The 21952-nt window shown below is 46.3% G+C and overlaps 1 protein-coding gene across 1 annotated transcript in view; it reads left to right on the forward strand.

Annotated features, from left to right (window-relative positions):
- Positions 1 to 2862: 2862 nt before the first annotated feature.
- The window catches only part of PCSK5 (proprotein convertase subtilisin/kexin type 5), a 440253-nt gene continuing 421163 nt past the window's right edge, over positions 2863 to 21952 (forward strand). Inside the window, exon 1 of the mRNA XM_081804067.1 lies at positions 2863 to 3555. Within this exon, the coding sequence (XP_081660193.1) occupies positions 3364 to 3555 (192 nt within the window). The 5' untranslated portion in view covers positions 2863 to 3363. The remainder of the gene's footprint in view (positions 3556 to 21952) is intronic.

The raw sequence follows: 21952 nt of genomic DNA on the forward strand, positions 1-21952 counted from the left end.
TTAGGGATGGTTTTGCACTAACCACTTCTATTCTATTAGTTCCTTGTTCCTTTGGCTACTGAGGCATCGTGAGCAGAGCTGACCGTGAGAACCAGCAGAGCTTAACGTCCTGAAAGAAGATGTTTTTTTTTTTGCTGTAGCTCCTGATCCTTATCTGGAAGCTTCATTGCAGCCAACTGGCTCTAATCAAGGAGGCTAATGAGTTCATGAAGGCAGATCCCAAAGCCTTCGTATTAATCGCAGAGGGGCTTCTTTGGTCTCACTAAAGTTTAAGAATCACACTCTTCTTAAGTGAATTCAGTGAAGGGAGCTACAAAAGTGATGGGCAAGAAGATGAATGAATCTACATTCACGTGTTTGAGTTGACAGATGTATGGGGTCCCAGGTCTTGTTTATTTCTTGAACAGAGCTAGGATTTTCCCTTCCAAATGCATACGCGCCCAAACGAAAGAATATACCCTTTGAGCAAGCTAAAATGCTGGCCCAGGGGTTGGTTTACAAAGCAGAAAAGTGGTTTGCCTGTTTCCTACCTCATTTTCCAATTCTCTCTCACGTTCAACGCAGTGAATGCTGTGTGTGCGTGCCAAGCAGCGCATGCTCACCGAAGGCAAGAGTGTTCATTGGAAAGAAAAAGGAAAAGACACCATGGAGAAAAAAAATACCAATGAGTAGTTTTGCTACTCTTAGGAAAAACGTCCAGGCCTCAGGAGACCAGGTGCAGGGATTCCCTCTTCATTTCATTCAAAAGTTGAAGCCCAGAGGCAACACGGCTTTCAAAGAGAAGTATTTTGTGCTGTCTTTGTGGTCCTAAACAGTAATGACCCCAGAGTCCTAGAGAAAACCACAGGCCATGCTTCAGGCTTGACTCATAGAGTACGTTGTGTGGTCCTCACAGGGGCCACCCTCCTGCGGATCATTCCCAGACAGGCTCTCCCTACCCTCTGACAGCTAATGCCCCCAGTTCTGAAGGGATGACTGACTGATGTACATTGAGATTTGGATTTTGACTGAGCTCTTCCCGTCCCATCTGAAACCCAGCGGCTTCTGGAAGAATCATCCAATGTCCTGTGGATGGATGCAGGTGGCCTGGGTGGCAATGAACAGTGATCTAATAGATTGTAAACTTTCTGGACTCCGGACAGGGAGCCGAAGAAGTGGTTGTGCAGAGGGACTGGCCAGTAGCAAGACTGTACTGAAACTGGAAAGCCCAGGTACAGTGCTTATGCTTTTCCGCCTGTAAGTAACAATGACAACAATAGTAAATAAACCACATCTAGAGTTATTCAGAGCCTGAATTCCACTAATCCTTTGTGCTGCATTTCCTCCCCCCTTCTCCTCTTTCTCCAGTGTCTAGCACAATGCCTGGCAAGTTCTAGGTGCTCAAGAGATGTGCCAAATCAGTCAAATAAACAGCATAAACTATATGTCCTTCTGCAAGCGATTGAGCTTTTCTGACCTTCCACCTCTTCATCAGTTAAGGAGGGGGATAATGCTATTTGCCAAGTCTGGTTTCAAGATCAGATAACATGGCATACCTTATGCAATGTGTAAAATGTCATAAAGCGGTAACTTCATGAGTTACCAATTTCACTTTTTGAATTTTATGAACTTTAAATTTACGAATTTTGAGTTTGCAGATATGGTTCAGCTGAGGGAAGAAGGGAGAAAAGTGAAGCCCTAGGCAGATAAAAGAATCATTACCCAAAGCTAGAGATGTGATAGGTTAATTAATCTCAGATACATTTAACCAATCAATGCTTAAGAAGAAAGATCAGAGGGGCTGGGCAAAGGAGGGGAAAAAAAGGGGCCGGTGGGGGTTAGGGGTATGGTAAATATTTCAGAGGCCAGTGGAGTTATTTACATAAAGGATACATTTTCTTTTCAGGAGAAATCATCCTATGCCACCAAAAGAGGGAGGGAGGTTGTTCAGCAGAAACGGGGTTAATCCAAGCTCACTCCTGCCCACTGCAGTCACAGCGCTGGAGACGGTAATGAAGCCGGCGCAGGCCCGTATTTCATCTGAACTTCCTCTGTGGTCCTTTTTATATTGAAGTCTCTCACTGTTAACAGGGCCGCGCTTGGACAAGTTGGAAAACTTTTCCCTTGGTGGAGAAAAAGCCGCCCTCATCAGACTCAGTGGAACGAATGAATGAAGTTATTCCCTTGGCCCAACGTCTCCATCTCCTTTCATACCAAATATTCATAGAAACATCTTTGCTCAATTCTGCGACTGGAATTTTACTCTCCCGTGGCGTTGCCTCGTATCAGATGCACTGATTTCGAAAGTCAGCAGGCAACAGACTTGGCTTTGGAGCCACCGTGGTTGGCTTTTAAGAGTCGATGCGCCCTACGGTCCTGTGTGGTAGCTTCTCCCGGGAGCCGAGTGTGTAAAATAAACAGTTGCTGAAAAGCATGAAGAATTAACGAAATGAAAATCTCGGGGTTATTTGTTCGGCAATTGACACGCAAGTGACCTTCCTAAATACTTCGTTGTTTAAGGAGGTTCAGAGCTAGGATGAATGAATCTTCGGGGCGCTTGACTCGCACCAACGTGTAGATCTCCTTAGTCTTTCGGGAAGGGGGCGGTAAGTTGATTCGAATCCAAGGAGGAAAGGAAGAGAAGGGGGCAGAGCCGCGACGCCGGGAGCTCTGCTCCCAGCCCTTTGGAAAGACTCGCTCTTGCCGCCCGGGACCCTAGGAGGTTACAGCCCGGAGAACCCGGCGGCGCTAGGACCTGGTTGGTGCCTGGCTGCGGCCGCGCTCCGGCGGGCGGAGGAGGGAGAGGAGGAGGGGGCTGTGGGAGAGGAGGGGTGTTGGGGGGGCGGGGGAGTCATTTATGCAGAGCAGGCGCTGCTGCCATTGCCACTCACACTCCCCGCGCGCTGCTCGGAGCCGGAGGGAGCGCAGGGAGCAAGCTAGCGAGCGCTCGGAGCCCGGGCCAGCAGAGGGGGCGCCCGGCCGCTGTCTGCACCGCCGCCTCCGCCGCGCTCCGGGGCCCGGGGAGGAGCGAGGGCGAGTCGGAGAGTCGGGAGCCGAGCCGGCGAGACGCAACTGCAGGAGGGAGCCCGCCCCACTCCGCCGCCTCCTGCGCCCGAGCCGGGGAGCCCCCGCCGATCGCCCTGCGGGCCGGAGGGCAGGGAGCACAGGTCCCCGCAGCCCCAGGGATGGTCTAGGAGCCGGCGCGAGGCTCGCCATTTGCTCCCAGCCGGGGCTCGCCGCCTCCTGCGGATCGCCCAGGGCTGCGCGCCGCGGCGGCCGGGGGGCTGCGCGCCGGGGCGGCCCAGGCCCGGAGAAGTTAGTTGTGCGCGCCGCTCGTGCGCGGAGTCAGCGAGCGAGCGAGGGAGGCAGAGAGGCGCCGGGGCCATGGGCTGGGGGAGCCGCTGCTGCTGCCCGGGACGCCTGGACCTGCTGTGCGTGCTGGCGCTGCTCGGGGGCTGCCTGCTCCCCGTGTGCCGGACGCGAGTCTACACCAACCACTGGGCGGTCAAAATCGCCGGCGGCTTCCCAGAGGCCAACCGCATCGCCAGCAAGTACGGATTCATCAACATGGGACAGGTAACGACAGGCTGGCCCAGTCCTTGGCCCTGAAGCTGCCGGGGCAGGGGGAGGCCCCCGCGACCTCGCGCTTCTTGCCCCCTCCTTGTCAACTCCCTCTCCCCTCTTCCAGATGTGCTCTTGCAGCTGTTGCCCTAACTCTTGAGCGATTTTTTCTCTTTCATACACACACACATACACACACACACACACACACGCACACACTCCCCAAAGTTACCGGGGTTGGTTTTGTCTACTCGTGGTTTTTTTGTTTTTTTGTTTGTTTTGCAAGCCACGAGGGACAGGTAGGGTCTCTGGAAAAATCCGGAGTATGCATACACCCGTGGTGGTTTCAGACCCGACCGGAGCACTGGTAGCCCGAGCTCTTTTGGGGGTTAGGGGAGGGTGAGGGCGCTCCTTGCGGTTTCTGAGAGCCAGGGTAAGGAGAAGGCGAGGAAGGGAAAGCCTTTCCTGCTCGGACCTGAATTTAGTCCAGAAAGTAGTTTGCTCCTCTTGGGGGAGAGAACCGCTGGGCGCTGGAGGCGCAGGAGGCGCGGGGACTGGAGCTGGACGAGAGGAGGGAGGCGGAGGGACGGGAAGAGAGGGCCGGACCCGGCGTGAGCGCAGATCTGGGGAGAGACCTCCCGGCTGCCTCGTCTCTCTCCTGGGATCCGCGTGGGGGGCTCTCGGAGCCGGGTAGAAAAAGAAGGTGGGAAACTTCCGAGCCCCGCTGACTGGGTTCTGCTCTGGGAGAACTGCAAGCCTCCCCGCGCATAGGGACCTGCGGGGCCCAGAGGCGGCGCCGTGGGGTGAGAGTTGGACTGGCAGCCGGGCGCGGGGTTTTTGCGGGGTGCCGCTCCCGGGCTTCCGGCAGAACTGCCCGGCTGGGGAACAATGAATTAAATGGTGATATGGGGATGATTGGAAGCGCAACAGATTTGGAGGTGCTTCTGAGCTAAACGGTGTTGGTTTCCTCGCTCTCCTTCCTGCAAGAAATGGGAGTGGAGAGGGTTGCGTACACGGGCCCCAGAAAGTGACCCGATCATTCCCCACCCCCCGCAACTCCGTACTCACACCCGTTTCACTCACTTCTTCAGGCCTGGCTGGAGGAGGGGGCTCTGGCCAGACCCTGGCCTGACTCTGCCGGGAGCGGGGGGAGGGGGGTGGGGTGGAGCGTGGGGGGGGTGAGAGGCGAGGGTGATAGGGCACCTTCGCAGCCGACCAGCTTTGGGGACTGCTCCGGATGCACGTGCCCTGCGTGCTCTGCAGGGGTGAAGGGAGAGGAAGGTGCTGCTGGTGCAGCCGGGTCCAAGAGAGTACAGACACTTTCTGATGCCATCGCGCTCCACGTCCAGGAAGGAGAGCCCCGGAGCGCTGGGACCCTCAGCTTCCTGCGGGCTGCGGCGCTGGAGGGAGACAGGGAGCTCTGGGGGGTTCAAAGGAGCTGGAGCCTGAGGTTTGGGGCTTTGCGGGTCCAGAGGGAGGATGTGTCCCCGAGAAGCCAGTCCCGTGGAGGGTGAAACCAGGGCAAGGGGCAAGGTCTTTATCCACCCCCGCCACGCCCCCTACACACACACACACACACACAGAGCAAGGTCTGCATCTAACATACACACGCAGAACACACACACACACAGCAAGGTCTGCATCTAACATACACACCCAGAACACACACATGCACACACACACACACACACAGAGCAAGGTCTGCATCTAACATTCACACCCAGAAGGACGGAAGGGAAATCAGCCAGATTTTGTTGCCTGAATGCCTGTCATCTTCAGGAGAGTCCCATTCTGATGGTTTGTTAGGATTCTACTAGCTTCTTATTTCATCAGAAGAAAACAGTCTCTTCCTCCTTTTACATGAGCTTAAAGTTGGTTGCTGGTGTGACCCTGAAACGTAACTGGGAACCCTAACAATGAATGTTAATAATCTTTCTAGAGATGCATCTCTCAAGTTCAGCTAACAGGGAGCATCTCCCATATAGGAGACGTAATTGTAAAATAAGTTCTTGATCATACACGGTTTTTTTGTTTGTTTTTGTAATCTGCGAAATGACCATTTTGGGTGGCTATTCCCCCACGTTCAGCAAATTGGAAAGCCAAGACCCTGGAGAAGTTGACCCGCACAGGATCACTCAGCTGGACGGTGGCACAACCATGGTTCAAACCTAGGACTCTCTGGCCCCGGCCTCCTCCTGCATGAATCCCGCCTCTTAGGGTATCCCCCCATCCCATAGAAGGAAGGAGGCACAAAGTAACAGCCCCAATTCCCTGAATTCTGATTTAGTGGCTCGTAGACTGGAAGCAAACATTCAGTATTAATTCACAGATTCTTAGTTCAAACAGACCTGGACTTCTTGACTCTAAGAAGCTTCATGATTCACAAGGGCAGAAATACCTGTTTCTTAACGAACTCATTAAATAGAACTTAGATATTGCAGAACCTGGCAGAGTGAGGGAGGAGATTCTGTCCCTGAGCCCACTTTGAACAAGCAGACACTGCAGGGTCCTGTGACTTCACCTGACTCTGTTTACAGGGGGCCTTCTAATGATGAGCCGTGGCTTTTCATCTAAAAAGTAACGCAAAGAAACTTTCCGTGCGGATGACCCCAAATGCTATTGTGGTTTTTACAATGCCAGTGAAGAAATTTAGTGCTTTCAAAGGTTACGGAGGACCCCTTGAACTGTCAGTGAGTCTTACAGTGTGAGGTGTTTGCTCTGTAGATCAAAGGGGAGTAACCCTACGCTAAGTCTTTGGGCTGGTAAATTGAGTTCACACATGCTCTGTCGATGCACTCTAAGGGCCAAACGTATATCTTATTCTTCCTTTACTGCTCTGACCTTTTAACACTTAAGGCATCCTCTTGTTCTTTCTTTCCATCAGTAAACCAGTCAGGGTTCCATTGACTCATTTGCGAACGTCTCTGGAATGTTCTCCTGGTTTTACCCATTTGAGCTTGGGGTCCCACCTCATGGGTCACAAATTGGAACTGAGATCTCTTATTGCGACTGATGTCATTCATTATCTTCGTGGTGGGTCTGACATCTTGAGTGTAATCTTTTCGGGGGGATAAGGTAGTGAATTTTTCACCACCATAAAGGTACAGCTCTGACTACTCAGAATTTCCGTGTGATGCTTTCTGTAGCATCTTAGCACTGAGAACCACCAGAGGTAAAATGTCTGGCCTCGAGCTTTCTACAGAAAAAGAATAGGTGTGCCTCTCGTGTTCATGAAAAATAGGATATGCAGAGTTACATGAGAGCAAGCGAGCAAACAGGCAAGGAGGGCATGCTCGACTTCCTGGAAGGGAAGAAGAATGAGGCTTATCTTGCTATTGGCTACAGAGATAGCATTATGTTTTGGTAGGTTTTCTGCATAATGTTAGTATTTGTGAATGGCTATGCCTTGAAAATCTGAAATGATACCATCATCAGTAGTAGTAGTTGTCGTCATGTTGGTGTGTATCACGTCTTGCTTGGTACGAGTGCCCGCTCTAGAATTCCCTGTCTTTCTTCCCCTGCAACCCTTGACTACCAGCCCTCCTAGGCTCCGGTATGCCCTGCCTGTTGGCCTCACGCAGATGGAAGGGAGGCCTTGGTGCCCCCTCCCAATCGGGTGCTCTGACTCTTTGAACTAACAGAGTAGTGGTCAGAGGGGAGCAATGACAGAAAGGAATGAAGACCTGACATCATGTTAATTGTGAACCTTTGTTTGGACTAACTCTACAAACCAGGGGGCTTAATTTCTGGTTATTTGAATTCAGGGAGAAGGTCCCTTGTGAAGGTTGTTTGCAATGTGCAAGAGCTGTATTTATCCTTCTGTGAATTGCATACAATCCTGGATCCCAGGCTGAGATTACCAGTAGCAAAAAGCTCTCCTCAAACCATGTAACTTATCTTGAGCAAGATTCCGGAAGGATAAAGCCAGATGCAAGCAATATTGGGGAAGTATTTTACCTGGAGTTCCCATTGGAAGCAGAGACTTGGAAACTCCAGGGATGCCCCTTGCAAGGTCTTTGAAAGCAGGAAAGTCAGTGAACTTAATGGAGCCCCTACTCCTCCATCTGTAAAATGATAAATCTCTAGATAATAGGCTGAGTTGACTCTGCATTGCTCAGCACATAGTTAGGCTTTCAGCGAAAGGTTTGTTGAATCTGAATCTGAAATAAGGGAGGCTCAAACTTTATTTAGATAGGGAGAAAGGAAGACATTGTTTTAAATGGGAGATGCAAAATGTGAAGATCAGGAAAATAAATTTTCAATGGCTGAGTAAAAAGAGCTAAATCAGAGCTTTGTAGACAAGGAAAATGGTTTTCCATTTCAACTAACAATATAAAATACTTTAAAAATAGTTTCTGTTGGACTCTAAACAATTCTGGCTGATTTCTCTTGGTGGTGCCTTCCTCCCTGGTTGATCCTTGTTGTAGCCCATTAAATATTATAGGATAAGCTCACGAGAGATGGAAGACAGGGAAAAAAAATATCTGAAGACTGATTATTTTAGAAAGCATCTTACTGATTATTTTAGAAAGCATCTTACCATCTTACGTGAGATCATATTTGAATTTACATTTTAATTCTGAATGTAGTATGTATGAGGAAAGTTAAAAGCAGCATTTCCCAGAGATCTTTAGCAGGAAGAACTTTGTTCAGAGATCTGCCGAAGGCCTCCCACTCTGCTGATTAATTCTGACCTGCGGGTAACTTGAGATGATTGAAATGTTGATAAACAGTGGCCAGTGGGTTCTGGGCACGGATGGATGGCATTGCAAGTAGGGACGTGGCCAGCCTGCGGGGCAGAATGGGAGTGGACTGTGCTCCCCTAGTTGAATTTTTAGGCACATTGTAAATAGCAAAAGAAATTGATGTGGGAGTCCATCTGGCTTTGCATAGGACAGCTCTTCACGCCCAAGAACCTCAGCGCTGACCTCCGTTAGCAGCTCTCACATGCCTCGTTCTCATGAGCAGGAGAACCTTTACTGGAAAAAAAAAAAAAAAAGCAATTCGGAGAGCTTGGCCTGATGATACTGGCCTTTGTTGCATTAACCTCATAGGCCAGGAATGGCTTGCATGTGGCCATTGGGATTTTTGGGGTCTATTGGAAATGAAAAACTGCATTTTTGTGTACCCAAAGGCAGCTGAATTTGCCTTATCACTGTCTTTCATGAGCTTCTATCCAGAGGTCTTAACCTTAAAGGTCAGCCAGAGAAGCAGGGTAGCGTGCTGGGAAAATGGCCAGCGATGTCTGACTCTTTGGTTAAGGGAGGGAGTCCTGACCCAGAAACATCCCCTGGGCAGGGAGGGGTATTTGTCTTGTCTGTTCTAGTGATTTGAAGCAGTGTCTGGGTTTTCCCCAAGGCTGAAGTATCTCTAGGCATCGCTGTGCCTTGGGACTTTATCGCTTGGCTAATTCAGGTGGGATGAGAAGGCTCTGGCTTCCCGGATGGGAAAAATGAATGCTTATAGACCTTCATGCATGCGAGAAGATAGTATGCAGATATACGGACGTGTGTATATCCATATGTATATATCTGTTAATTTTTATTTTTACCAAAGTTAAATATGCATATCATGAGTGAAATTGCTCATGCAGTATTCTTCCGAGTTTCAACAGATTAGATGTCTACATCTAAAGGTAGCAAGAAAGGACAATCAGTGCCAATAAACTCTTCACTGTGGGTTAATCCCTGCAGGGAAATGAGATCAAGAAGAAAACAAGAGTGGGAGTCAGCACATTTGAGGGCTTTTTCTCTCATTAGCCAACTCAACCCTCATTGCCTCATTTTTCAAAGAGGGGACCCTAATACCTGCTCGAGCCACCTTTCGGGGTTGCTGAGAAATCAAGTGCCTAATGATGAACACGAATATATAAAGAAAATAAGACTAGGAAGCATCACATGATCTACAGGGGCTCCAAGGAGATGCAAAGGCTGCTCGAAGGAAAATAAGAGAATGCCATGGTTGAGGCATGTTTCTGTAAGTGGAGTGACTTGTGATTTTCTAGATTCTCGTGCTTGCCCCTGGGGATCTAGTGGCGGCTAAAAGGGGATGGAGTCAGTGTCGTTCCTGATCCTCCCTTTAGAGGACAGTGATAGCTATACTTTTTCCCTGAGAGCCATGGACAGAGGTAAAGGGCTGGGAGAACAGACAAGAAAATCAACCAGCTGAGGTTCCCCATTTCTAGGTCGGGCAGCTTTGTTTATAAAGCATAGACAGCATGAAGGATGCAAAAGAGTCAAAACACGGTCTTTTTTTTTTTATTGAAGTATAAGTAACATACACTGTTATAGTAGTTTCAGATGTACAACATATTGATTCAACAATTCTATACATGACTCAGTGCTCACCCTGATAAGTGTGGCCACCAACTGTCAGCATACGACGTTACAATATTATTGACTATATTCCCTATGCTATCCTTTTGCATTTGACTCAGATGTGAATACGCATGGAGGAGTAATGGAAAATAAAATTGAAATACAGGAATATAGGCATACAGATGGGACTCTTCTAGGTGCAGGTGTTGAAAACCCAATCTCCTACTGCTGAAATAAAACTAATAAACAATCAGATAAGAAAACAGGGACTGTTGGTTTAAACAGATCTGCATGCCTTTAGGTGTGGTTCTGAAAACAGAAGCTGAACCCTTGGTGCAAACAGGCCTTACCTGATGTGTACTTTCTTCATGGCACAACCTATCCTGACCTAAACTGGCACTAATTAGGGCATTAATTTTTTGTTGTTGTTGCAGAAATACATTAATGAGTTTGATTACGAGGATGGTGTCCTTGAGGCCGGTGGAGGTGTATATAATACACTCCAGTATGGACCCTGTTGTATGTTTCTCATCTGATGAATTCTGATTTCTGCAACACTTCTAGATCCAAGAGTTTTTAAAAGGCGATTGTGAGTCCGTCCAGCTGCAAGTCCAGAGGTAGTGCTAATGTCAGGGATTTCTCTGTTTCCCTGTATGAGCTTTATTCTCACACAGGCCCTTTCCCCAAGACAGCAAAGCTCCTACAATTCTTAGTACCTCCCTTACCTGCTGTTGAAATTAACCAGTGAAAAAGACTCCAGTGACTGTCTTCCTGATAGGGTCATCTCTCTACTCATAGGCCACTGACTTTGTCCACGGGGATGGCCACATGTGGGTGAGTCACCTTGGGTCACATGTTCACCCTTGAAGTGAGGGAGACATTGACCATTGATGGGAGGGACAGTTCCCCCAAGGGAGAAGGGGGTGCTGTAGCTGGGGAATGAGGGAAAGCAGATGCGGGACATGAAAACTTTCTCCTACAGATTGGGTTATACAAGGCTTTAAATGCTTAGGCTAGGGAGTTTCAAGTTCATCATGTAAGATAAAGAGTTATGTTGAAGTTCCCTGAGAAGAGGCAAAACCTACTGACTCAACCAACATGAGAGTCCAACAAGTAATGCATGAGACATTCTCTGCTTTCCAGGAGGTAGGACATTTTTACTCATAACTGTCATTCAGTGCAGGACAGATACGAATGGGGTCACAGGCTGCACAGTATGGTTCGCCTGGGAGGAATCTGCTGGCCTCAGTGTAAGGAGCTGGAGGAGGCAGAGAGGCTCTTGTGTTGGCAAAGGTCAGTGGTAATGAAATAGAAGCTGAGACAATGGGAAGAGAACAGCTTTGGATTCTTGCAGAGGTGGATTCAGTATGGCTCGGGGACTAAGTGGAGGTGGAGGATGAGGAGGAGGGTGAAGGTGAAGGTAAGTATCAAGTTTATGGCCACGGGACCAGGAGGATGGTGGACTCATTTATGGAATCAGGGCAGTCTGCTGGAGCGCTTTGAGAACAAAAGGATAGGTTCAGGCTTCATGTTGTTGCTCTAGAGGAGGGCACGCAGATTGAATAGGATTGCTAAGGGATGTAGAATGAAGAGTGGAGGGTGGAGGGGGCTGAGGATAGGGCTTTATGGGAATCTCTCCACTTAGGGGTGAAGGGATAAAGGGACTGTTGAGGGTCATGGAGGCCCTGAAGGTAGAGCCTGGAAGCCACGAGAACGGGTGTTCCCTTTCTCGGGTGTACATGAGTGAGAAGAGCTGTAGAGAGAATCTGGCATATGAGAACTGAAACGTGGCATAAAGATTTGATGATGAAGAGGTTAACTGCAATCTTGGTGCCAGAGCTTGGTTGAATAATGAGGGGGAACTCGGGGATGTGGGACAGGAGAGGAAATGAGTACAGAAGGTTCTTATTACACATTTACCTACCTCCCTATGTTCTTGCCCTCTGAGTCTCATGGATGCCCTGCGGTAGCTAGGATTGCAGGTCTAGAACCAAAAGGGTTTGAATCCTAACACTGCTCCTTCTGAGCTGGCAAGCGTCTTAAGCTCTCCGTGTGAAGAAGCTCCAACAGTATTTCCCTCACAGAATCAGTGAGAGGATTAGCAATAGTGCCTGGCACGTACGACATTCTCAGTAGGTGTCCGTTATTATAGCTTGTTTTTTATTTTTAACCAAGTGATGCTCAGTTTCTATATACAGTTTCGTCCTGTTGTTTGCACTTTAGTGAGCCTTTTCCAGGGTTGCTAAATAATTTTAGACAAATTTTAATGGCTGCATAATTGAAGGTATCCTACTATGTTATAATTAGTGTGACTATACATCCTATTTTGCCTGGGATAGTCCTGGCTTATGCGTTACCTCCATTAAGTATTTTTTAATATCCTCTTTTCCTTTCAGACATGTCTGGGAGTTTGGAAGAGAAATGATGTGGTTACCCTAATTGTATGCGTATTTGTGTGTGCGTGTGTGTGTGTGAGTGTGTGATTGCACATCTTTTCACTAGCTGGGAACCAGAGCCATGCCTCTATCTTGTTTGTGTCCTCAGCACCTAGCACGGTGTGCACTTGGGATAGGAAGCGTTACATGGAGAGAAATAGGTTTGGAAGGCAAGAAGAGCACTCCCTGGTTCCTTGAGACTAAAGAGGAATGAAGGGTGAGTGGAGATGCAGGGGAGTTCAAGGTGAGGGGGAAAGGAACGTATGTGTCAAATAGCTCGATCTCATGAGTCACTTCTGAGGTGAAGGACACCTGCAGAGACTGGGGAGAGCTGGGTGAAATTGGTGTCCAGGCGCTCCAGTGGTTTGACACATGTTAAGGAAATTCTGATAAGAAGCCATAAAAAAGGATGAGATCGTGCTATTTGTGACAATGGGGATGGACGCAGAAGGGTATCATGCTAAGTGAAATCAGTCCAGCTGAGGAAGACAAATACCGTATGATTCCCTCATATATGAAATTAAAAAAAAAAACACCAGTGAATAAACAAACAAAAAGCAGACCCAGCGCGCGACCGACGTAGCTACACCTGTGGTGAGCACAGACTAACATGGAGACTAGTCAGATCCCTACGGTGTGCCCCTGAAACCAATGTAACATCATGTCTCAGCTAGACTCAAATTAAAAAAAAAAAAAAAAAAAATCAGGGGCGCCTGGGTGGCTCAGTTGGTTAAATGACTGCCTTTGGCTCAGGTCATGATCCTGGAGTCCCGCATCGAGTCCCGCATCGGGCTCCCTGCTCGGCGGGGAGTCTGCTTCTCCCTCTGACCCTCCCCCCTCTCATGTGCTCTCTCTCATTCTCTCTCAAATAAATAAATAAAATCTTTAAAAAAAATAAAAAATCGGTGATGAATGACTGTGAAAAGAACAGCCGAATAGCCAAATAGCAATGAGAGTATTTGCTGCTTGTACTGAGTTATCACTCAGAAAGTAGTGGTTGACTATTAATGAGGGAACAGATGAAGCAGTTCGTATTGTTTTGTGCTTCTGTCACTAAGGCTCAGAAACCTGAGATTAGAACAGGGCAAAACAGGGAGTTAGCTTTCGCCAGGGTGAGAGAGAAGGGAAGAGATGGGTGGGAAGCTGTGGGTGGGGGGAGGGGCGGAAGGGTGGGGGAGGATGGCATCCAGTGACTCTTGAATAGGAGGGGGAGTACCTCTGAAAGGACACAGCACAGTGTCTAGGCTTTGAGGAGGGTAGAGGGGCCAAAATAGGCATGGTGAGTCAAAGGAATGGGGCGGGTGCAGGAGCTGTGAGTACAAAATCAAAATGGAGGGCCAGTTAGACCGCAGTAGCAGAAGTGAAAACATGGGATGGAGGCATCCCAGAGGGTGCCTGTGTGTGTGTGTGTGTGTGTGTGTGTGTGTGTTTTGGTAAGCTCCAAATTAGAGCTGTTCTGCCTCATGACAAGGTTCCAGAGTAGACATGCTGGTGAGCTGATCAGGTAGAGAACTGGTGAAGGCCAGTGGGTTAGACAGAGTCAAGAGAGTGTGAGGCTGGGATATTAGAAGGCTTATCAGTTTGCATAAGATGAGGATTCCAAGTCATCGTGCCGGCACACTCACGAGGCAGGGAAACATGACGTTTGACTCACACTGCGATTCTCCTTGGATACATTTAGGTATTATGTCTCCTTTACCCATCTGTGTACTCTTATTTGCACTGGACATCCTGTATCAACTTAAGGGATAAAAGACAGACACCTGGGTGATTGCTTTCAACTCCCAAATGTGTCTTCCTGTATTTGATTTTAAAACTGAAGATTGCATTGAACACTGACTATAGAGGGAAGAGTGTAAACAGAGAATGTGAAACCAGAAATAATATTTAAGGATGATTTTAAAATGGTATATACTTTGTTACATTTTATGTTTGCCTCTACCTTAAGTTGTCATGTAACCCACTTCCATTATAATAAATAATTATACCTGTAATTTATTCACATGTCATGTATTCTGCCCTTTTAATTTATAGAGTATAATGAAGCTGTGTTCTGAACATGTCTTTAATTTATTCTTAGTCCAAACTTTAGTGCCCTATAGGAATAGACATATATTTTTAAATATGTGTTTTAAAAATTATTTATAGATTGCTCTCTATTTAATATATAATATTTTTAGATTGCTCTATGTATATTAGCTTAATCTTGTTTGCATTCCTATGTAATCTGATTGTTAATTTAGGGTTAACATCACAAAGGAAGCATTAAATTTCTATTTAAATCTGTGCATTATCTAAGAGGTTAACTCTGTCTTGGGAAAATTACAGTGTGGGTCCCATACCAGCATTGGAACTGGTTAAGATTTATTAAAAGCAAGTCCCTCCCTGCTGCCTTTCCATATATATATATATATATATATGTATATATATATATACATATATATATACACACACACATATATATATATACACACGTATGTATGTATATGTGTGTATATATATATATATTTGTACTAAGTATCCAAGGTCTGATATTTTTGTAATAAGTACTTAAGGTCTGGTATTTCTCTACTCTGAGAAGCTCTTCCAGCTGTAAAAATATCCCGGTTCCCTCCATGTCACTGTTCCCAGGCTTGTACCTTGTTTTCACTAGTTGATGTTTCTCAACCAAAATAAAACTGGGCAGTGCTCACTAGTTTGAATGCAGTGCAGGGGGAGACCCTTCCAGGGTCTTTAATCTTGTAAGCAGATATCCAGAACTATAAGTTTAGAAGTTTACTGCATACTCAATCCTGGGCCTATTGTACTTACTTGCACTTAACTAATACCTATTTTTTTTCCTGTGTGTGTGCAACCCCATTCATCAATTTCAGAGTTTTTCAAGAGAAAAGTAAATTGTAGGCCACTTAGGATTTATTACAGCCCAGCTCCCCGCGAACGCTGTTTTCTTTGTTTCTTTTCTTTTTTCTTTTTTTTAAACGGTGGGGCATCTTTCTATTTGGTTAGTGCTCCCGAGCCAATTTGCCAAATGCTACATTCTTTGAATTATCGTAGGGACATGTCATTGCTTCTGGGCTGGTTGGACAATGCTCTGAGAACCAGTAACCAAACTCAAGACAGAAGACAGGTGACTTGCATTCCCCTCTAGGTCCCGCCCTGCCACTAATTTGCCACACACGTTTGAGCTGGTCGGGGACTTTCTCTGTCTTAAAGGGTTGGTTTTATTCATGGCTTTATTTAAAAAATAGTTATTGAAGGACACGACCGAGAAAGTGAAAAGGCAAACCACCCAATGGGAGAAAATATTTGCAAACCATACTTGATAAGAGAGTTAGATCCAGAAGATGCACTCAGTGGACAAATAGCCCAATTAAAAATAGGCATAAAGGATCTGAATGGACATTTCTTCCAAGAAGATATATAAATGGGCAATAAGCACCTAAAACTCTGTATAACATCAGGGAAATAAATGCCAATCAAAACCACAGTGAGGTACTAGGTCACACTCACTTGGATGGCTGTAATCAAAAAGACAGATAATCATGAGTGTGGGCAAGGATGTGAAGCCATTGGAACCCTCATACGTTGCCGGTAGAATCGTAAAATGGTACAATCACTGTTGGAAAACACTCTAGCAGTTCCTCAAAATGTCAAACATAGCGTTACCATATGAGCCAGCAATTCCACTCCTAGCTATGTACCCAAAAGAAGTGAAAACCTTTGTTCACGCAAAAACTCCAAAAAGTGGAAACAACCCAAATTCTCTCAACTGATGAATTGATAAACAAAATCAACAATTTTATTTTGCAATAAAAATGACTGAGGTACTGATCCTTGCTATAATATGGATGAACCTTGAAAACACTATGCTAAGTGAAAAGAGCCGGTCATAAAAGGCCACAGATAGTATGGTTCTGTTTTTATGAAATGTCCCGAATCGGCAAATCCAGAGAGATGGAAGGTAGATTAATCACATCGGGCTGGAAGGGTTGACAGGAATAGGGTAAGGGGTATGGGTTTCTTTTGGGGGTGAGAAAAAAAATGTTCTAAAATGAATTGTGGTCATTTTCACACAACTCTGTAGAAATATAAAAACATTTATATTTAAATGTTTAAACTATTTAAATAGTTTATTTTAAATAGGTGAAATGTATAGTATGGGAAGTAGGTCTCAATTCAGCTGTTAAAAATAGTCACAGAGTACATATTGTTTATCTTCCATTCCAATAGGCACGGTGCCCCTGTATTTGTCATGGATAATATCTGCTCACATGGAGCTTATATGACAGTGGGGGGAGACAAGCTTTACGCCAGTAATGAAATGAATAGAATAATATCAATTATGATGAGTGTTGTTGGAAAGCAAAACACAATGGTAAGGGAGGTGAGGCGTTCTATAGACCGGGCTGGTCAGGGAGGCTCACTGAGGAGGAAACACTTGAGGCAGAGACCTGAATATTAAGAAGGAGCCAGCTACATGGAGGTCTGGGTTGGGGGTCATGTCCATGCAGAGGAGACCGCCAGGGCCAATGCTCCCGAGGAACAGAAAGCTGCTGGTGTCAATAGTCTAGTTGGTTGAGCTTGAGGTTAGAGAGAATGATCTTAAAGCTTATTCTGGTGCTGCCGTGTCCCCATTGAGAAGCCACCAGTAGCTCCCATTTCCTACTGTGTTCACACAGATTTCTTCTCTGGGCTTTTAAAGGCCTCTACCCACTTTCCCTGACATACTTTTTCTATCATCTTTCCTGTTCTGTCCCTGAACACAGACAAACTGGACTTCCCATTGTTCCCCAGGTATTATGCTCAGTGCTTTCCTGTGTCTGTGCCGATCTTTCCACTTGGATATTCACCTGACCTCCTTGCTGTTCTGGAAATCCTAGCTCCTCTTCTTCTTCTTCTTCTTTAAGATTTTATTTATTTATTTGTCAGAGAGAGAGAGAGAAAGCAAACACAAATAGGCAAAGCAGCTGGGAGAGGGAGAAGCAGAATCCCCGCTGAGCAGAGAGCCCGATGTGGGACTCGATCCCAGGACCTGGGATCGCAACCTGAGCTAAGGGCAGACGCTTAACCGACTGAGCCACCAGGTGCCCCACCCAGGTGCCCCAGGCCCAGTTGAAGGCACATCTCGGTGTCACCTCTTTGCTATGCCTTGCTCTGAAAGTATAGGTAAAATGTAGATATAGTTTGCCCAAAATTCTCCTAGGAAATTTAGTTAGTTTTTCTTTTTTTTTTTTCCCCCTCCTTTGGGGGATTTAATTATTATTCTGTAGCATCTCAGATGGCCTCATTCTATATAAATAATCATTAAATATCAGTTGAATCCTGAAGTATTTTATAGACATGCAATGTATATAAAGAGAACAGTCTAAGCACTGGAGAAAAATTACAAAAGAATTCTATCCAGTCAATAAAGATGGCTAACAGTGTATGGTATATTCTATAAAGGAGTATGTATGGGTAAAGAGCAGTGATCTAGAATTGATGAGTCATTTGAGTGTGGATTCTAAAGTCCCGGGCTTCCTGGGAACTAGCCTAACCCTTATCTTTAAGGGTTTCAGACCTGGGCATCACCAGCCAGGTCATTCCTTCTGACTTTGACTTCCATGCAAATTCTTGGTGTGAGAGTCACAGAGTACACAGTGTGACTTTGTCCACGCAGAGCTAAGTCTCAGGTCATCCTACGACCACTTCTCATGGAACCCAGGGAACCCCAAGGACCCCGCCACCTGTGCTCATCTTCCCGGGGGGGGGGGCGGTCAGTGGAAGTCCTGTGTCTGTTGGAGCAGTGAGAACAGCGCAGAAAGTTCCCTCAGTGAAAAAAATGGGTCAGTTGTTAAGAGTTGTTTTCAGATCGCAGGCAAATTTTACTGTTTGTGTGGAATCAGCGGGCCGTAGCAAAAATAAGCAGGTTTGGTGCTTATGAACATCCTAAAACTCAGGATAATGGAAGCAGTAGAATCTTGTGATGGTCAAAGGCTCGTGGCAGGGTTCACCTGGATTGGCCATTTTGAAGGACTGAAACGCAGGAGTTAAATTGGCACGAAAGGAGAGATTGCAGGCTCTGGGACAAACAGACATAAAATTAAGCCCTTCGGCTTAGTCCTTAAGGAGTGGCTTCAGAAATATCCTTGGAGATAGGAAGTAAACTCAAGACAAATAGAGCAAATGTCCATTGGGAATTAACTCCATTATAAAAGGAATGCTCTCTTGTTTGGGTGACATGGCCAGAAGCCAGTCTCTCAATCGAGATGGGTCTCCCTATCTGACCTTTTCACTTTGATCAGATCTAAGCCTCAAATGACCAGTCCTTCAGACCTAGACAGAGGGAAAGGTGAGTTGTATTTTCTGGGTCAGATGAAAGGGAAATGGGAAAGTGCGGTGTTCTCAAGCTGTATACAGTTCTAGGGTAGCACTCTTCTCTCCTCTCAATTGGGATGGTCTTCTGTAGCTAAGCCCCTTGTTACTTCTTGTTTGGACTATTGCACCAGTCCTACCCTGCCCCCATTGTCTTCTCCTTCAAAGCTTGCCACATTTTCTCAGCACCCAATCTGGTCAAAAAGACTACTTCTTCCTCTTCTTCTTCTTCTTCCTTCTCCTCCTCCCCTATTCGAAACATAATTCAACCTAAACACTTTGCCATTCTTTGCACATGAACTGCCGTGCCCTACCTTTCTTCCCCGACTCATGTCATTCCTGCTGCCTGGACATCCTCATGTGCAGGGCTCATTCTGCAAAGCCCTTCTCAGATGGTATCTCCTAGAGTTAAACTGCCTGTGGCAAAAACCTCCTTCCTTTAAACTCTCATTGAAATTTGTGTGCTGCTTTTCCCTGGCGTTTGACATATTTAGGTTGTATTCAGTGTATGTATGTGTGTGCGTGTGTGCACATGCTAGATAGCCATCTCCTTAAAGACAGGATTTTTTTTCTGGTTCATCTTTGTTTTGCATATGGCGCCTAGAAGAGTGCACTCTACCGTTAAAACACCCTTAGAAAAATATTCTGAAATGGATAAATGGCTATGAGTAAATAAAGTTGGAGGATAAATCAAAACTGCAGCAGACATGAGTATGTTCCACTGAATATTTCTGGCTCTCCTCCTAGCTGTGTGATAGGATTGTACTTCCCTATTTTTGGTGTCAAGGGGGGCGGGGCATGTAACCTCCATCAGCCAACATCGAAATGTTGAAAATGTGAGCAGAAGTGACATGTGTCCCTTCTTCAACAGCGTGTGTGTGATTTGCTGTGATCTGCAAAGCTCCAGGTGGTGGATGCACCATTAGCCAGGGGCCTTATGGGATCTGATGAACAGCACTTCCAGCCAGAGCATGATGGACATGTAATATGAACTAGAACCAAGACTTTGTTGTTTTTAAGTCACTGAGATGCATGGGTTCATTTGTTCCCTGCCGTGGAACCTTGCCCATTCCAACTAAGGCAAAAATACAACAGCTTTTCTCCTTAGCCTTGCACACAGCATAGGCTAATGTATGTGATGGAAGGAGGAAGAAAAGATAAAGTGATACTCTGGATAAGAACCCTGTGACTTACTAGGAAGACCTCAGTGGTCTCGTCTACGTTTTCTTCATTCTGCAAGTGATAATTAGATGGGTTCAAAAAAAAAAAAAAAGTCAGAAGCCAGCTCTTAGGTATTTCCAAATGTGTATCTTTCCAAATGTATGTATGCAGTTCTGTTGCTTAGAGATTTGCATTTCCTGAAGGAAACCCTAAAGGTTCCAGAGCTTAACTGCACCAAGTTGCTTCTGTCTGGCCTCGCCAGGTCTCTGGGTGAAACTCGTTCTGTGGGTTCAGATGTCCCTGTTCAGGACCTGGAAGCCTCTTTTAGAAAATGGAAGGTTTGGTCTTTTCCAAGAAGATAGAAACTTAGCGTATTGCAGTTTGTCTTTTATCTTTCCCCGTGAAATGAAAACAACGTGCTACCTTTGTACCGCGAATGATTGTTTAATAGGGAACGTGCTTTCTGCTGGCCAGTTGAGCTTGCTTCTGCCTTCTCGGAGGGCCACACTGTGCTCTCAGAATTCTGACACCCACTGCTGCAGAGTCCACTTAAATTTGCCACCCCGTTCCTCTGGCCGGGATGCCTTAGTTGTTAGAGAACTGGCTTCACACACGTGATATCTGTGCGCTTACTGATTTATGTGATGTGGACACAGCGGGGAACATCTGAGATTTAAAATGTTATGGCCTGAATTTTCCAACTGTTGAAACGAATCCAAAGCAGCAGATTTTTCTTCTTTGGCAAGACAGAATTGAAGCAACATGCAGTGATTTGGTTCGCTGATTTGCGAGCTGTTAAAAATCAGAATAACTTACAACGAGGAGAGTAAGTGCTGCATAATGTGAAAAATATTCTAAAGGTCACATGGTTGTGCGGTCTCAGACAAGTTAAGCACCATGACACTAGAACTATCTTGAATAAATTTGAAACGCTGCATGTGAACATGTGAAATTTTTTTTTTTTTTATTTTTGTTCAAATAGTCTGTTACTGAAGTAGTCAGAATCTTACTTAGTTCACGCCACCTCGGAAGAGACCAAGGTTGTCATGAACCCAGAAGGTCCTTCTTCTCCTGCCTTCTAATCTCTCATCAATGGAAGCCATCCCGGACATTTACTTCCTTCACTTGTCATTGTTCCCTTTGCCATCAGTCTGTCTTTTGACATTCACTGCAAATATTTCAGAATATCCTCACTATGCTAAGTACTCTGCTAAGCCTTGGAGATGCAGCTGGGCACAAAAATCTCTACTTCTGGGAATTTAAATGCTCCTAGGAGGAGTGTACCGGCGTGCTTCGAAACAAATCACCCCAAACCCAGTGGCTCAGAACAAATACTCATTATTGCTGGGAGGCTGTGAATGGACCGGTCGGTTCTTCAGGCAACTGGTGGGTCAGCCAGGGCCCCGTTTGTCTTGGATGCCTTCACTCATGTTCCTAGCGGCTGGTGCTGGCTGCTGGCTTGGATTGTGGGGGTGACTGGCCGTGTGCCTCCCATTATCCATCCCAGGCTGGCTTGGGCTGCTTCTTCCTGTTGGGACAAGTAGGTACCCCAGCAGCCAGAGAGAGGAATCCTTCCAGCGTGAGCCCTTTGCAAATTTCTGCCTGTCTCTTCTGTACTACCATTCCCAAGGTCAAAACAAGCCACGTTGACCAAGCCCAGCTTCAAGAGGTGGAGACATAAACTTCACTCCTTCATAGGAAGAGATGCAAAGAATGTGGCCATATTTTGCAATCTACCCCAGGGAGATTGTTGATAAGCAGTTGAAAAGAAAAGCACAAGTATGTCTGTTGGTAGCAAGTGCTGTGGACAGAAAGCAGGGAAGGGGGAATGTCTGCCCATGGCTAGGGAAGTTTTCATGGAGAAGGTGACATGAGTAAGGAGCTGGAGAAGGTGAGGTGAAGAAATGAGCCTTACACTTATCTGGGGGAAACCCATTCTGGTAGAGGACCCAGCCAGTGCAAAGGCCCTGGACAGGAGAGAGCCTGATACGTTGAAGGAAGAGTAGGAAGACCAATGATGCGGAGTCGGGTAGCAGATGGGCTGGGGAGGTCGATCCTATAGATTGGTGCTTCTCACATTTTAATGTGCATGGAAGTCTCTTGGGGATCTTGTTAAAATGCAGATTCTGATTTAGTAAGTCCAAG

The sequence above is a fragment of the Leptonychotes weddellii genome, chromosome 14, assembly GCF_054177405.1.
Source record: "Leptonychotes weddellii isolate Sample4059 chromosome 14, ASM5417740v2, whole genome shotgun sequence".
NCBI lineage: Eukaryota > Metazoa > Chordata > Mammalia > Carnivora > Phocidae > Leptonychotes > Leptonychotes weddellii.